Genomic DNA, 16,054 nt, shown 5'->3' with positions numbered 1-16,054 from the left:
AAAAGGTTTTTGAAAACCCAAAGGATTCAAATAAAAACATAAGATTAAGGCCCTACAATATCCTAACCCTAATATGAGAAAGAAGAAGCATAGTAGAACACTGAGCTACCATTGTTATTGTTACCGAAATTACTGAACCCATTGGAGAGGGGAAAAAATATCTTCACAAGAAATCGTAAATACTGAAGCACACCACATTTTTCCAACAAGAGAACAACAACTCCAAAACAAGCACCAAAAGTGGAAACCCAGAGTAATACTTCCCTTCTTGAAACGAGCAGAACCTTCAGAAGCCCAAACAATCATATCATCTTCATACCTTAAAGAATCAACCTTCTTCATAGTTTAAAGACTTCAGAAGATACCCACCAAAAAAAGCAGGAACCCTCTCAAGCCAAATATCAGAGTAGGTACCCAACAAAAAGCTTCCGTTGAAGAAAATTTGGTCAGATCCCATCACCTGCAATAAAAATTAAAAAATAAGATATTTATAATTTAATCTCTGAATATTGTCATTATTAACAAATCAGTTCTTATATTTTTAAAAACTTATTAAAACGTCTTTATCTTTTCTCTCTGTCAACAAAATAACCCTTCTGTCTATTTCTACTGTTAAAAATATAGTAAAAGACCAAATTACATCCCTTCTTTTCCTTCTCCTTTTTCATTGATTCTTCCTCATCTTTTTCTTTTTATTCTTTTTCTTTCTATTCTTTGTTTTTTTAGGAGGAGGAAGAGGAGGAGTAGGAACTATTTTATTTACGGGGAGAAACAATAATAATGTTTTGAATATATATGAAAAAAAATAAATATATTTTAATAGATTTCTAAAAATATAAGAAATCATTTATTAAAAATAGCAATATCCAAATACTAAATAAAGAGTTTTATTTGAAAATAAAATTGAATTTTAAAAATTTTTTATCTTATCTTTTATTTATTTTTAATAAAAAAAATAGGACGAAATAATTATTTTATTAACAGAAAGAAAAAATAAAAAAATTTTAATAAATTTTTAAAAATATTGAGATTAATTTATTAATAATGAGAGTATTTAAAATTAAATAATAAATTAAAAAAAAATTATATTCAACCTGAGTCCCAGTGGCAAATAAGCACAACCCACACTTTTAAAGGCCAGAAAGGACGTCGTCCGAATGAGACAGAGAATGGCCGCAAGTTACGATAAAAAAATGAGTATTGGTCATCTAAAAAAGAAGATTCTCGAGTGACCGTTAAAAAGAGCAACTTATTATAATTTTTGTTTGACTAATAAGGGGGAAGTGTGTGTTAAAATTGGATGTCAATCATGCCATAATTAGGAAACCTATAGTGCTAGGATTACGATATTTTAAAAATTAACTAAATTATCGTTTTCGTTTGACTAATCTGCAAAGTGAAAAATGGAATTATTGATTTGATTCCTATTCAACCATAAGTATCTTAAGCTATGCATATATTGCAATTGGAATCCACATTTAATGTAGATACACGATGATTTTTAATCTCTAATAATTAGATCAATTCATTTAATATCTAATAATTAGATCAACTTATATTATATTATTAACTAAAAATAAAAATAATATACAATATACTTAAATTTTTTTTGTAAAATAGGACATTTCACATTTGAAATATCTTGATAATATTTTTTAAAAAAAAAAAGTATAAGAGGAGTATGGTTCTTTTATTTTTTGTATTTTTATAGATAATTATTTTTTATAATAAAATAATTATTTTCAGCTATATAATTTATTTATTTATTATTATTCTACTTAGGACTTATTTGACATTGTTATTAAAACTGCAGTTAAAAAATATTTTCTAAAAAATATTATTTAAAGAATATTTAAAATTATTTTTAATATAATTTAGTAATAAAAACACTAAAATAATAATTTTTTTAAATTATATTTTTTAATTTATACTAAATACGTTCTTATGATTTTTTTTTACCATGCAACAAAATTATATTTTTAAGACTCATAGAACGTAATTACAGAAATTAAGGTCCAATACAAAACAATCCAATCCAACAAACCACAAATCAAAACTAAAATAAAAAACCAAAATCAGCCAATAAACCCAAAACTAAAATAAATTGAATTATAAGTCAAATAGACAAAGACAATACCGCCACACTATCACAACACTCACCGCAAGCCTCGAAAAAAATCATAGCAAATCCCATAACGAAGACAGTCAACATAGAGACAACGCAACAGCCAAAATCCCAAAAAACAAAAATCAAAACAGGACAAACAAACAAATAACCACTAAAAACAAAGCCAAAGAAAATAAGGACTGCCATAGCACATCAAAATGACCAAGCACCAAACACAAATAGACAAAGAAAGGAAAAAGACAAACATGTAATCAACACAATTGCAACAAACATCTTGGAGATGGAGGAAACGCGAAAAAACTTAGCTGTAATAGATCAAAGGGAGCGGAAGTTACTGAATGCAGCGGTGTAGTCCTACGATACCATCATCACACATGCAAAGATCCCTCGTTTAGCAATTAGAGTCAAACTCCCATCAATACAGCCTCAATGAAAGCACCCTCGCAAGGACAAAATCGGAGAACCTGCACAAAAATGAAATGAAACAATAGAAAAATGAAAGGAATACCATTACATTCACTCTCAGTGAAAGGAAACCAAGAGGGACAGAAGCACCACCACCAAACAGGAAAAAAAGAATACATACCTTTACCCAAAGACAAAGGACGGCAGAACAACACAGAAGAAAATAAAGAAAAATCCAGAGTAAAAACCCCTAAAACTCGAAACCAAAACAAAAGAAAACTCTTCTTCTCCTTTCTCTTCTCTTTCTCTCTTTCCAAAATTCTTTTAAAAAAAAAAAAACTTATAATTTAGTTTCTGAATATTACTATTATTAATAAATTCATTTCTGTATTTTAAAAAATTCATTAAAACATTCCTATATTTTCTCACCATTTACAATTTGATCCTTCCATCTAATTTTTTAAGTTTTTGCACTTAAAAGTCCATAAAAAAACTAAATCACTCTTATTGGGGATTTGAAATTGTGATGAGGATTTTAGCTGCTTTGAGGGTTTTTTTTTTTTTTTTTTTCTTTTTGAATTAGCAATTGTGCTAGAAGCTGCAAATTTTGGTTGATCGTAGTGAGCAGGTGATGAAAATAATAAAAAAAATGAAACAAATATAGGTGTTTATTCTAACAGTATAGATCTTGCTTATGAACAAGCCTTAAGTGATGGGACTGACATTATAGATTTGCTTAGTTCAAATGACAAAAGATGAAATGATATTATGTATGAGTTCTGCAGATCTTATAAGATATACTACCGCAATGAGTTTTTTTTTTCCCAAGGTTTAATAGTTGCAATGAATTTGATTTGTAGGTGTATGGTTGCTAGGAAATTATGTGGATTAAAAAAACTTCTGCAGAAATTCGTCAAAGTTGAAAAAAAAACGTGGGTAGTTTTGGATTAAAAATATATTTTTTCTTTTGACTATTTTTTAAATAGTAGAAACATAAAAAGTTAAATGAAAAGTTTAAATTGTCAGAGGTGGAGGCCCATGATACGAGAACTTATAAATTTCCGCCATTGGCGCATATACGCTCTGTAGATATTACAGTCAACAGAACAATACTTAGCTAAGAAAAAGGAAGAAACATCCTTCTTCCTTTTCTGAACCCCTAATTCTCTTGAGCTATTTTCAACTTTACCTACACATTAGTTAGCGCACCATGAATTTGGGGTTTTGTCATCCAATTCGATCTGTAAGTTCTTGTTCTTCTTCTTTTAATTATTCGAATTCTCCATTTATGCTAGAACTGAGGTTCCTCTTTGCTTCTGTCCGAGAAAATATAGCAGAACTTTTGGTTCTCTTTTCTCAACAACAACCAGACTGATGTACTTCAGTTTGTTTATTGACTTGATTTTTTGTCATTCCTTCCCATTAGCCTTGGTCTGGTTTTTGAAGATGCTTAAAAATGTTGGATTTCATGCTTCAATTAGAACTTACTGTTTAGCTCATTTGTATTTAGATACTTGGATTTTTAAAATTTATCTGATTTCAAAACCAAGCTTTTTTTTTTTTTTTCCTTCTTTCTGGAAGACGTCAAAAACCATTAAATATGCCTTTGTGCCAGTTAAAACATAAAAGAAACGCATCCTAAGTTATTCATTTAGTTACATATGGGGATTTTTTTTTCTCTATTATAATTCTCTTTAGCACTTGACCAGATATTGTGAGTGCTGCTTTTGATGATGTCTAGACCTATGCTACTCGTCTTTCTATTACTTGTACTCATAATCACCTCTCAGTTTGAGTGGAGACAACAACTTGTTAATGACATTGACTCCACTCCTTCTGTCAACCCGAAGCAGCAACAGACATCAAAGAGGGAAGAAGCTGTAAAGGAGAAGGTAGAAAGTATATTACTTACCCAAGGTTTATGCTTTATTTTTGTGGAATAATTTTTGCATTAAAATATTCATGTTTGATGCTATTTAAACTACGTCATTCTAGGTTTATTTACATTGAGTTGCAATTTCAGAATGTGGATTATGAAACTGTAAATTGAACATCTAAATTTGCTCATCTATAAAAGAATAGACAAATTCTGATTATTTTTGAAGAGAATAACAAGTGCCTCTATAGCTGGTGCACCTTCAGAATTTTAGTTTAATGTTGATCTTGGTTAATTGTAATTGCTCCACTTCTTCGAGACCCATTGCTGATATTTATTTTTTCTCCCCTTGGAGAATTCATAATTTAACATGCTATTGCACTTTGCCTGTCTATCCCCCCTTGCATATGTATCTGCCTATTAGATTTAAATAATTAATTTCACGCACAGCCTTTCTGCATTAATATGTTCTGAAGAGAATCTGGCAATGATGGTAATTTTGTTAATGCTAAAGGTTCTCACTAGTTTTTATTCTTACTCTTCCATAGTTTCTTTTGTTTTGGAACTGGCATTTCTTGAGAATCATGTGCAGATTCTGCTTGATTCCCCATTTTGAATCGTACGAATTCCTGCTGATATGCGAGATTAACCACAACTTAGTTGAATATTATGGATACTGTTAAACCAAATTGGCGTTCCAGAAAGATAAAATCTTTTTGCTATCTACTTCACCGAGATTCAAGCATCACCTTTTTCTTTAGGAGCTGGGGATGATTTCCTTCATGTTCCGTTAAAAATTTAGATGAAAATTTTCTACCGTTTGTTCCAGCTCAGTAAGTGCAAATATAATATCACAATTGATTTGATCTTGAGCTTTCTTTAGAAAATGGTTTTGTCCATATGGAATTCAGAATGCTGTAGTAAAACTATTATACTTAGACACTTTACATTAATTCATAATTTTAATTTCAAATTTTGATAAATCAAGCTTTTGCTGAACATTTTCATGTTGTGATTTCTTTAGAAAATGGTTCCTTCCATAAGGGATTCAGTCAACCAAACTGTAGGGTATATTTTAATGTGAGAATTACTGTAATTACACTCTTATGTTACTTTAATTGGTTAATAATTTTAGTTTTAAATTTTGAATAAAGCAAGTTACTATTGAACAATTCAGACTTTTATTATTAATAAAAACTAGCAATTGCGTTGATGGTGAAAACTATCGTAGATGGTTGTGAATAAGTTCAACATAGTATGGTATGCAATATGCATGGATGGCAGGGTCTATACCATTTATTATGCAGGCTGGTACTTTAAAACTTTTACTTGTGCGTATTGGTGGAAACAATGGTATTTATAGGATGCATCTGAACTTCCTTACATGTTCATGCCCGAAATTTGGCTGCCATAGATGTGTGTAGTATCCATGGGTAGTGTGGTGGTGCACATTTTGGTAGCTTGACAACACTTTCTTCTGCTCGTCGTTGTTGTTGTTGTATTAAGCAAGTCTTGGAAGTTTTTGTCTAAGTCATGTACTACTTGGACATTACCTGTTGCAGATTATCTTATCACAAGAGAAGAATATTTTTAGACTCAATGAACTAGTAAGGAGTCTTCAGCAGCAACTGTTGCAGTGCAGGGGCAATAATGAAACCACAAATAGCATCTTTGCCCCTTTGACTGAAAATGTTATTGAGATTGAACGACAGCAGATCCTGGAGGACTAGGATAGGATATTTTGAGCTTTCTGTTCAGTATAGCAATGTTGAAACTGTACAACCTTTGATTTTCTGGTAACAGTATGATTATGAAGTTCCTTTTGAAGCATCTTATTCATGATCGCTACGTCAAATTTCTGTTGCGCTGCCCATATTCTTTGACAGGCAATTATTCAGATAATCATTATTCCTTATTGCCGTATATTTTGCAAGTTGGTATTTGTAATAATTTTTCTAGCGTGTCTTGGTGGAAAAATGGTATTCGTGCTTCACACTTGGGCTTCATTTGATGTTCATGCTCCATAATTTAGCTTCCAAAACTTGTGGCATCCATGGGTAATGATGCACATTTTGGCACCTTAAAAATATTTAGTTTTTGTTGTCGTATCAAGCAAGTTTTGAAGTTAATGATGTTTTTGTCCAAGTCATTAGACTACTTTGGACATTCAATGAGCATCTGTGACCTGTTCCAGATTACCTTATCACAAGTCATATCGTATGACGATTTGTGCTCCTATGTTGCTCCATTCCGTAATAATATTGTGAAAAAGAAGAATCTATTCAATTCCATTTGCCATCACATTATATCTTACATAATTACTGAATGTAACACAACCGAAATTGGAGCAATATACAAGGATGAACTCAGAAGTAAACCAGCGATCTTATTTCCTCCAGGATTACATGGACTGCTATATTACTTGCGCTGTACAATGCACGAGCTACTACTACTATCCATTCTTCACTTCTACATCAGGAGTTCAAGGGCATTTATGACACAAATCCCAGGAACCACCAGTCCAATCCCCATAGTAGTCACAACCGCTCAAGGCCATGCGCAAGCACACACATCATTGATTTGCAATCAAAATAAGCCCTCGTTTCTTTTCAACATTTTCATTTCACCCTGCACTATTATTAGCAGAGGAAGGAACTTCTGTTTGATTGGATGGTGGAGTTTGGGATCGAGGAGTGCTGACATTTGCCATGCCATAATCATCATTGAGTGTTCCAAATTCATTCCATTCAACCCCAGCTATAGCTGAGTCAAGGATGTCAGATTTTGATGCTCAATATATAAAATGAGCATAAAAATTCAATCAAAAGAATGCAATATCTTAACAAGGATACGTTCAGTGGGCCACATGTCTGTGATACTAACACCAGCATCTGACAACAGCCAGTAATCCGCATTACTCTGAGACAAAGAAATTAGAAAAGGAAAAATAAATACATTCAAAATGTGAAATTAGTTCATTGCTTGCATAATGACACAGGCAAGAAGACAAACTTACATCTACATCTGAGGGAACAATCTTCATGATCCCACTCACAAAATCCTGCGAGGTGTTAAGATCCGAGCACATTCTATGAGCCTCTTCTCCCTGCATTTCGATCACCTTTCCCCTGCTCTCCCCCGGAACCATCGTAGTTGCTAGATTTTCAACAAAGCTTGAAGTTGATGGATAATTTGGGGTTGGCTCAATGCCATGAATCTCCTCGAATTTCTCCTCAAATTGACTAAGATAACAGGGGTAAGAGAGAGGAGAGTTAAGGAAAGTTGAATAGTCTCAAAAATTTAACTGATAACCATTCCATTCCGCTAACGTGAGCATGAAGGTTTAGTCGCACCAGCTATAAAAAACACAGATTAGAAGCAACAGTACCTGACAAGATAAACATCTATGGGACCCATTGTACTTCTAAGGACTATCCTGTATCTCCTCTGGGGATAGTCAACAGCCTGCTGCAAAAAGGGCGGCCCATGAGCATCCATGCAGAAAAAACATTGTACTTTTTCCAATAATGACTGGTTATGGGGTTACCTCATCAGGATCTGGGACTTCCAGAGTAGTGCCATGTGGAGCTTTAATTGCTATCAAGGTTTCATTCTGTCAGAGACACTAATACTTAGTTACTAACAAAAAGAATATGTATTAGAATGGAGGACCAACCCAAGCACCAAGTCAAAAGCTTATGCAATAATGAAGCAAAGAGAAGAACCAACCTGGAAGCAGGGTAAGCTCTTGATGTCTTCCTCGGTGACAAAAAGCCACCTAAGATGGTAAATATGTACAGTTGGCTGATTCCATCAGTTAAAATAAAAAGATTGTGCAAGAAACTGAAATTTAAAGCAAACAAGAGAATTTTACTTTTGATTATTTTCATCTTCACTGAGGTCCCTTAATCTTTCTTGCATTTCTCTGCAATAGAATTGAAACATCAGGCACAAACCAAAAGTTGCAAACAAGCAACATAGGATAACTGCCTGTACTACAAAAAAAAAAAAAAACCTTATTTGTTCGTCTAGTCTGTGCTCCTCAATGTTAAGGTTTTCAACTTCTGCCTGCAACGGAAAAAAAACCAGTGAGAAATATAAAGAAAAAACCTGTCCCTTGGAAATGCTTTTGTTATTTCAATAGACAATGTAAATGGTGCATTAATCATCATTTTCTCAACATGTTTACAATGAGAGATTAATTGATTCAACAAAACTAAAAGAGCTTTAATCGAGCAGTCTAGCTAATTATAGTGCACAAAAACCACTCAGCTGATCTGCATATTTCTAAATTCAAACTTGATTCATTGTAATGCCACCGTGGCCAGTGATGGGAGGTATACCCTAAGAAATCTGAATTAGGGCACTTTTCTGCAGCTAACACCAAATTGTTATTAATAAAAATGGTCAAAATCTATACTACAGCAATTAACATTCCACCAAGAACTTTCTTCCAGATAGCACTAAAAATGCCAGCAAAGGTGTTTTGGGAACATTTCAATCGTGGAAACAATAGAAACAAAAGAAATCAGAGCAGAACATAGAAACATGCAATGTCAAAAAGTTGTGAAAAAATAAGGTTATCCAAAAGTACACTCATCAAGAAGCAAATTGTCAAAGAATGCATGCCTGCAAACTAGCAACATTCTCATCCGCTTCCCCTGGCCTAGCGACATCAAGTCCCCTGATATCAATCAACATTTCAGTTACTTATCAAATGCAAAATTAATCGATACCCACTCATTACACAACACCATTTTATACAGCAAGTAACATCAAATGAGAAAAAAAAAAAAGAACGAAGACAAAATGGAGGAATCTGAATGTATATAGCATTTACATACTTCCACTGAATTCTGTTCTTGAGTTTCTTTTCTATGAGACCAATTCCTTCTAGAACATTTGTTATGTCATAAATACGCCGCTTTTGCACCTGTAGAGACAGACTCTCAAAGGCTATAACATCACATGCATAAAGGATCAGATGAGAACAACTAACTACATTTCACCACCTCCAAAGTGTCAGCAGCTTTGTTAAGATCAAGAATACCATCTTCAGCATGTTTGATCAAATTGATGAACTTTTTTGTCAAGAGACCTGAATCAAAATCATAGAATATTTTACTGCATCTACAATATGCTCTCTGTTCCAAAAACTAGTTGAAATAAAGTCCTTTCTGGTGCCACAATTCTGTTTCAACATAAAATGCATGACAAAATAAAGTTTACCTAGGGAACTGTCATAACGACAGGGACCAGATGGAGTAAGATTATTTCCAGGAGAACCTGTCAATTCACAAAAATTTCTCAGTGCATATTCAAATTCATTTCCTTTTTCTCCAGCAGTTTTGGTGGCAGTATGAAAGAAGAGAATGTTTCCAATCAGAAAGAAATCTAAACTTATACTACTCAAGTGTCAATCGGCCTGACCCCACCATTGCTAGATAAAATACTCCAGAATCACAAATATGACTCAAAAGAAAATTTACAATGTAATGCTCACCAATATTTGAAGTGGCATTCTGGGGTCCAGATTTACTGCTCTTTGAAAGCCTAGATGTTTTAGGTGCCTTTCCACCTTTTCCAGGTGTCTGGAGGGGACTATTAACTACTTCTGTGAAGCCAGCACTAGTGTTCCCCTCACTGGACTCAGCTTCATGATCTGCTGCATCACTCTTCCGCTTTAATGGCTGATACACACATTTAGATTTTTGTTTAATCAACTTAGAAACATGTGCATTATATAATTAAAATTGATAATTTTTTTTTTTGGAAAGGAAGAAGAAGAGAAAGAAAGTAACAATATTAGAAGTTAGGTCTCCACTCAAGCTTAAAAAACCATAATGTATATACTTCAAAGGTGTTTTATGCATGCACACCCAGCCAATGTAAAGATACTAGCCTATGCAATTAGAAAGAAAAACCAAGTGATTACAACTTGTTAAATGGGAAACACATAAAATAATACAATTTCCAGATTTTGTTAAACTAACTAAAACAAAACAATAAAGCATCTGAATGCACTTTTTTTGAGGTTGGGTGAGGTGGGTGGTGGAAACGGTTGGAAAGCACTCTGAGACATAAAATATAATAATGATAAATTATCTGGATATCCATGAGACAGATATGTAAGTCATAAACTAAATAATTCTCTCTTGTCCTGTGCTAGCCTGCTTATGCATATGGGTTGACTGCTTTTCACAAAGGAAACCAATCAACCTACCATGTATCCTAAGCTCTTATTGATAATTACATCTTAAGATCTTTCTTGAACATGTCCTTCAAAAGATGCATGAAATAGTGTGTACAGCAGAAAACATTATTATATACATGTAGAAAATAAAGGATAAAGATATTTGGAAATCAATGAATGAGCTATAAATGCAACTGCTAAAATTGGAGATGAAATTTTCTCGACAAAAACAAACTACTACAATTACCATCCCCATCCCCTTCATTAGTGTTGAATCACACATCGATTTGGGAAAAGGATAATATAGTTGTTATATGGACTACAGGCAATTCTCCCCCTTGAGCTAGCTTTTGGTGAGACAAGCCTGACCCAAATTTAACTTAGTATCAAAACCTCTCCCCTCACCGATGTTGGGAATGTGTCACGCTCCAGTGTGGTCCTGAGCGTGAAGGGGTGTGTTGAATACCACATCAGTAGCCCTTGTATGGGCCACAGGCAATCCTTTCCCTTAATCTAACTTTTGGAGTGAGTTAGCCCTAACCCAAATTTAACTGCAAATAGGAAACCTTTTAAACGAAAAAAACATACACGTAGTACAACCCAATAGGGCAATAACTTACACTGCCAAACAACAACTAAAACCTGGTGATGGTGACTATACATATATCTAATATATTTGCCCTTTGCAGTATTCTCTACTCTTTCCAAGAATTAATGATTGGTTAACCTCAGTAAAAATCCAGTTTAAGAAAAAGAATTCTACTCATAGAAACTAGTTATTACTAAGAGATCTACAATCAGTCATGAACATGAAAAATATCAAGGGTCCGAGCAATCTGTCGTGCAATCCAAAGATTTTTTTTCCTCTTGAAGCTGTTTAGGCACAGTACAACACCTGCTGATTGGTAACAACTCCATATCATCTTATGCTACCAATAATGCGGAAAAGATGAACTCCCGAGTTTTTGCTTCTCTCTGAATAATGCATTGAGCATCTCTTGTACAGCTTTTGAGAGCTGACACTCCTGGCCAATCTCACCTCAAGAAACAAGAAAAACTTAGAAGGAAGAAAAAGAAGAATGCCACATCAAATACCCACAACATATCAGCATATAAATAAATATGAAGATAGGCCATCTAAATATAGTTGAATATATGATGCTACAAATTCTGCTACAACCATGTTGTAAAAGAACTCCTGAAGAGTTATTAAAGCAAGCCAATGATGATATGAGCTTACTGGCCAAGAATGAAAGATATTCAAGCCATGAAAACAAAGCTATAAGCCATCTTCCTATCACCTTAGCTTGAAACAAGGCATAGGAATCATATTCCTTTAAAATATAATCCTTAACAGATATGTGTTTATATGGCCTTCCTTACACATCACAGGAATCAAAGATCCTCAGTTAAAGAATGAAAATAAGGAAGGTGGAGAAAACATTAGCCAACAGTTTTACCATGCTCAGCAATGTGATGGGTCATAGGCCACTAGTAACAAAATCTCCACATCAAGGAAAGATAGCATGATTGTTTACTAAGCACTTTTCCTTTTGTTATAGGTAACAAGTTTTGAACCATAAATGATCTTAATAACAAGGTCTGTTGGCCTTCATTCAAGCTGTGAAATCATGAAGAAACCATTAGGCTTATGATAGTCTTCTATGAAACAAGGCACAATCAAGATAGAAGGTAATAAACTTAAACTTTTCAGGTTATACCCAAATGCAACGTCAAACAACAGTGAAAAGAAAAGAAGTTGCAACACCAAACAAAAAGAGTCTAATGTTTTCTTTAAATAAAAAAGGACAATAAATTGCTCAGTGATAAAGTATACAGGAAAAAAATACTAATCCTTTATTGCATTAATTTTCTTAGACTATTTGATTTTATCAACTACGCAAGGTTCGAGCAATTATTATGATGCAACATATCATAGATTGATATATAACATTTTTTGACATGCAATTTCTCATGCTACTTCCTCAGTTCTGAAATAGCAAGTACTCCAGTCGTTTTGATTCTTAAGTTGCCACAAATCCAGGTGCAAAGTTCCAGCAATATGTATCTCAGATGAAGACATGCAATGAAGTTAATAATATATTTAACCAATTATTATTGAGACACTTCTTCCCCATGCAATTATCAGGTTCAGTGCCGTGAAAACTGGAATCGCTACCATAAACCTTTTGAGTCTCTCATCTAGCAAAACACCAGTGTGCTTTTTTCTCATTGTGTTAAGCTAGAGAGCAGCCAGATCATGTACCTTAACCAGATTTATGTGTGGAATTCATCACTATATTATAATACCCCTTTTTTTCCTTTATTTTTTGTCTGAGAACCAAATACACATATTTATCGAATGATACTATCAATTTCGTATCTCCACAAGATGATATCAGTTCCTGGTTGGTCAATGACATAAGAGAAATCTATAATCAAGTTAGCTCGATCCTATACAAGAGATTTTCCTCCCATAAATGAGGTGATATGTTACCTATATATAAATATCATCTTACAACAACAAATGAAGCTGAATCTCAAAGCTGAAAAAAAGAACTGTTAGGTGCCATAAAAAAATATTATAGATACTGGAGTCACATATTCCTCATTTCAACAAATAAACTGTTGTGTAACCGGGTTCTTACTCACAGAAAGAACACAAATTAGAGGGAGTAGAGAAAGAAGGAAGGAAGAACAGAGGGAGATGCAGAATACAGAGAAATGAAGTTGAGAGAAACAAGATAATATTTCAGTATTTATTCTTGAATGAGGAATACAAGTACTTCTCCTTCATTTTATACTCAGACCAGTCTTGGTAACTATCACAGAGACCAAACTGATTAAAACAGATTCCATAACAGTTCTATAACTACTTTCTCCCTCTCTATTAATTAATATATTTTCTCTCACTAACTATCCTTAGTCATAATATGAACCTTGAATTAAGAACTCAATTTTATTTCTAATTTGCAAATGCAGAAATTTGTCACATTAGAAAGAAAAATACAACTTGAGTCAAGTTAACAACAATTTGCATATTACATCCCATCCAAACAAGGACATCAAAGTTTCTTCTACTACTTGTACTACACCATTAGATGTCATGAATGCAGAAGTATCCAAGAAATAACATAGATGTGGGAACTTGAGAATTTAGAGGTAAAGTTTGAGTAGGGTAAGGGTTGAACTTAAGTTCACATATTAAAAACGAAAAATAGTACAGGTTGGTAAACACACCATGACAGCATCACTGCAAACACAAAAAAATAGATGAGGACTTGGCAGAGTATCCTACAAGGGTTGCACGGTTAAAGCCAGAGAGCAAAAGTAGCTACCAAACAATCCCTAGGAAAATATATGGAGAAAGTTTGTGTTTGCAGTTTGAACATCAAATGAGGTCATCATGATAACCATAATTGGGAAACTATTCATTTCAGGCAAACTTTTATATGATTTCCATCAACACAGGAAAACAAGTTTAGGTTTTGGGTTTCAATCCCTCAAAAGATGATACTAATGTATGCAATTAGATCTAGTAGCTTATGCATCATAACCATACCATTTAAATCTTGAAAGTGACTTTAGAAAGGTTTGTGTTATGGAGGCTTGTAAACCAAACATGCAAACCTTGTAGAAAAATCTGTTTATCATATTTCTCAACTTCAAAGAAGGTTACTACTTCCCCTAAGCAGAAATTATGTGGGATGTTTCAGTTTAGCAAGAGTCGAATTCAGTGTCTCAACATTATGATTGGCGTGCATACAGGACAATGATTGCTTAAGAGCAGTATTTAACTTTTCGTATAACTAAACTTCGTTGCAAAATTGAAAGGTCATATACTTGAAAAGTTCAAAAATAAATATCTTAATTACGGTGAACGTATCAATTCAGCTAGAAAAGGCCTCAATAGCATAGAGTACCCAACAATTTATGAAACCCACCAATAGAACAACTTTAACACAAAATAAAGAAAAGAAAACTAAACTAAATTCACTAAAGTTTAAAAGAAAAGCCAAATCCAGTCGTTATTCTCGAGGGAATAAACTTCCAAAAAACGATGAAAATCACAAACCAAGTAGATCTTCACAAAATAGAGAGGAGGATAATAGTAAATAGAGAAGTAATAAAAAAAAAAAAAAGAAAACCAAATGCTGAAAGGAAATACTCACAGGAGGTTTAACAATGATGGTCTCAACTTCATGATCGACAACTCGGCGAGGCTCAGTGTTGAACCGATGATAGTCACCGGGAGCCAAGAAGGGCGGCTTCATAGAAGTGAAAGGAAGCTGCCGTTTCAAGGGATTCTGCATAGTGTTCTGCTGCGGCTGCCTTGTCGATGGGTTTGGCGGTTGGGAATTCGACATCAGGATAAAAATGCAGAAAAGAAGTAAAAAATAACGAAAATGGAAAATAATTCAGGGGTTTTTAGATACTTTTTAGGTAGAAAGCGAGGATCTATAGAAAGAGCAGGCGTGAGAAATCGCTAGAAAAGGATTCGTGGAATTGGAGAAGAAATGGATGAGAATCGGGGGAGAGATCTGTGAGTTTGATTTGGGGATAGAGGGAAAATAAATAACCCAAAAAAAAAAAGCGGGAGAGAGAAAGTGAGCAGAATACGAGGGAAGGAAAGAAGGAGGGAACTTGGTTCGGATATAAGATGTGGAGGGAAGCGCTTATAAAAATAAATGGAAAAAAAAAATAATAAAAATTTACTGTTTGAGTAAAGGTTAAAATTGTATACAGTTTCGTCCACTAGAACTTCGTTGCAACTCAGGATTCAGGAATATTCACTCAGTAATTATGAGATAATTCGGGCGTTACATGTGATCGTTATATTCACACTTCTAATTGCGTTCTTTTTTTCTAGGTTAAAATACATTTTAATTTTTAAATTATATTATAATTAATGAATTAATTTTTATATTTTTAAAATTAAATATTTAAATTTTTTATTTTTATTTCATTCAAATTCCATCCATTTTTTTATTAGCTTAAAAGTAAATAGTTAATTAAATTTTTAAAAATTATTTTTTCTTTCACGATACTCTTGTTACACTATATTTTATCTGTATAACTAATATAAAAGAAATTTTTATATGTAAAAACTCAAATGCTCTTGCTTCCATCAACACTCTCTTAATGCAATCCCCAACTCCATTGTACGGACTGCTCTTCAGTTGCAGCCTCTGCTTCACCATGTCCATCGGGGTGAACCCTGCATGCTGCATCGCTCACCACTATTGCAAAAATGATGGAAACAGCGTGGGCCATTAAATTATTTGAGTCCCCACAGGAAAAAAAACTGCTTGCAAAGCTCATACATGGAGAAGTAGAGTCCATACTCCTCGATCATATTAAGATCCGGATCTAATAGTGCATCCATAACTTGCTCCAACAACAAATCTCTTGAATTCAAGCTTTCACGAGCATATACTGACAGGGCAACTAT

The 16,054-nt window shown here is 33.5% G+C and overlaps 2 protein-coding genes across 5 annotated transcripts; one reads left to right on the top strand and one right to left on the bottom strand.

The window, feature by feature from the left end:
* The first annotated feature begins 3,586 nt into the window (after window positions 1-3,586).
* On the top strand, window positions 3,587-6,334 carry LOC110613193. 2 transcript variants are annotated; one of them, XM_021754210.2, is made up of 3 exons: window positions 3,587-3,776; window positions 4,232-4,425; window positions 5,972-6,334. In XM_021754210.2, the coding sequence occupies exons 2-3, from the start codon at window positions 4,264-4,266 to the stop codon at window positions 6,137-6,139; spliced, it is 330 nt and encodes a 109-aa protein (XP_021609902.1). In that variant the 5' UTR covers window positions 3,587-3,776; window positions 4,232-4,263; the 3' UTR covers window positions 6,140-6,334. The 2 variants fall into 2 exon arrangements, with proteins under 2 accessions (XP_021609902.1, XP_021609901.1); XM_021754209.2 differs by having other exon boundaries at window positions 3,592-3,776; window positions 4,243-4,425.
* A 334-nt stretch (window positions 6,335-6,668) lies between these two features.
* LOC110614167 (transcription factor E2FB) lies at window positions 6,669-15,251 on the bottom strand. Of its 3 annotated transcripts, XM_043956017.1 has the most exons (15): window positions 14,775-14,914; window positions 12,063-12,223; window positions 9,913-10,099; window positions 9,639-9,695; window positions 9,422-9,507; window positions 9,254-9,342; window positions 9,039-9,093; window positions 8,425-8,477; window positions 8,284-8,334; window positions 8,139-8,187; window positions 7,957-8,022; window positions 7,798-7,877; window positions 7,426-7,651; window positions 7,262-7,328; window positions 6,669-7,166 (listed from the first exon to the last, which is right to left on the bottom strand). In XM_043956017.1, the coding sequence occupies exons 2-15, from the start codon at window positions 12,063-12,065 to the stop codon at window positions 7,033-7,035; spliced, it is 1,203 nt and encodes a 400-aa protein (XP_043811952.1). In that variant the 5' UTR covers window positions 12,066-12,223; window positions 14,775-14,914; the 3' UTR covers window positions 6,669-7,032. The 3 variants fall into 3 exon arrangements, with proteins under 3 accessions (XP_043811952.1, XP_021611347.1, XP_021611348.1); XM_021755655.2 differs by lacking the exon at window positions 12,063-12,223 and having other exon boundaries at window positions 14,775-15,251; XM_021755656.2 differs by lacking the exon at window positions 12,063-12,223 and having other exon boundaries at window positions 7,798-7,874; window positions 14,775-15,250.
* Between the last annotated feature and the right edge of the window lie 803 nt (window positions 15,252-16,054).

This window comes from Manihot esculenta, chromosome 4 (genome assembly GCF_001659605.2).
Source record: "Manihot esculenta cultivar AM560-2 chromosome 4, M.esculenta_v8, whole genome shotgun sequence".
Lineage (NCBI taxonomy): Eukaryota > Viridiplantae > Streptophyta > Magnoliopsida > Malpighiales > Euphorbiaceae > Manihot > Manihot esculenta.
Note: the sequence above shows the minus strand (reverse complement) of the source record. Positions and strands in the feature narration are given on the sequence as shown.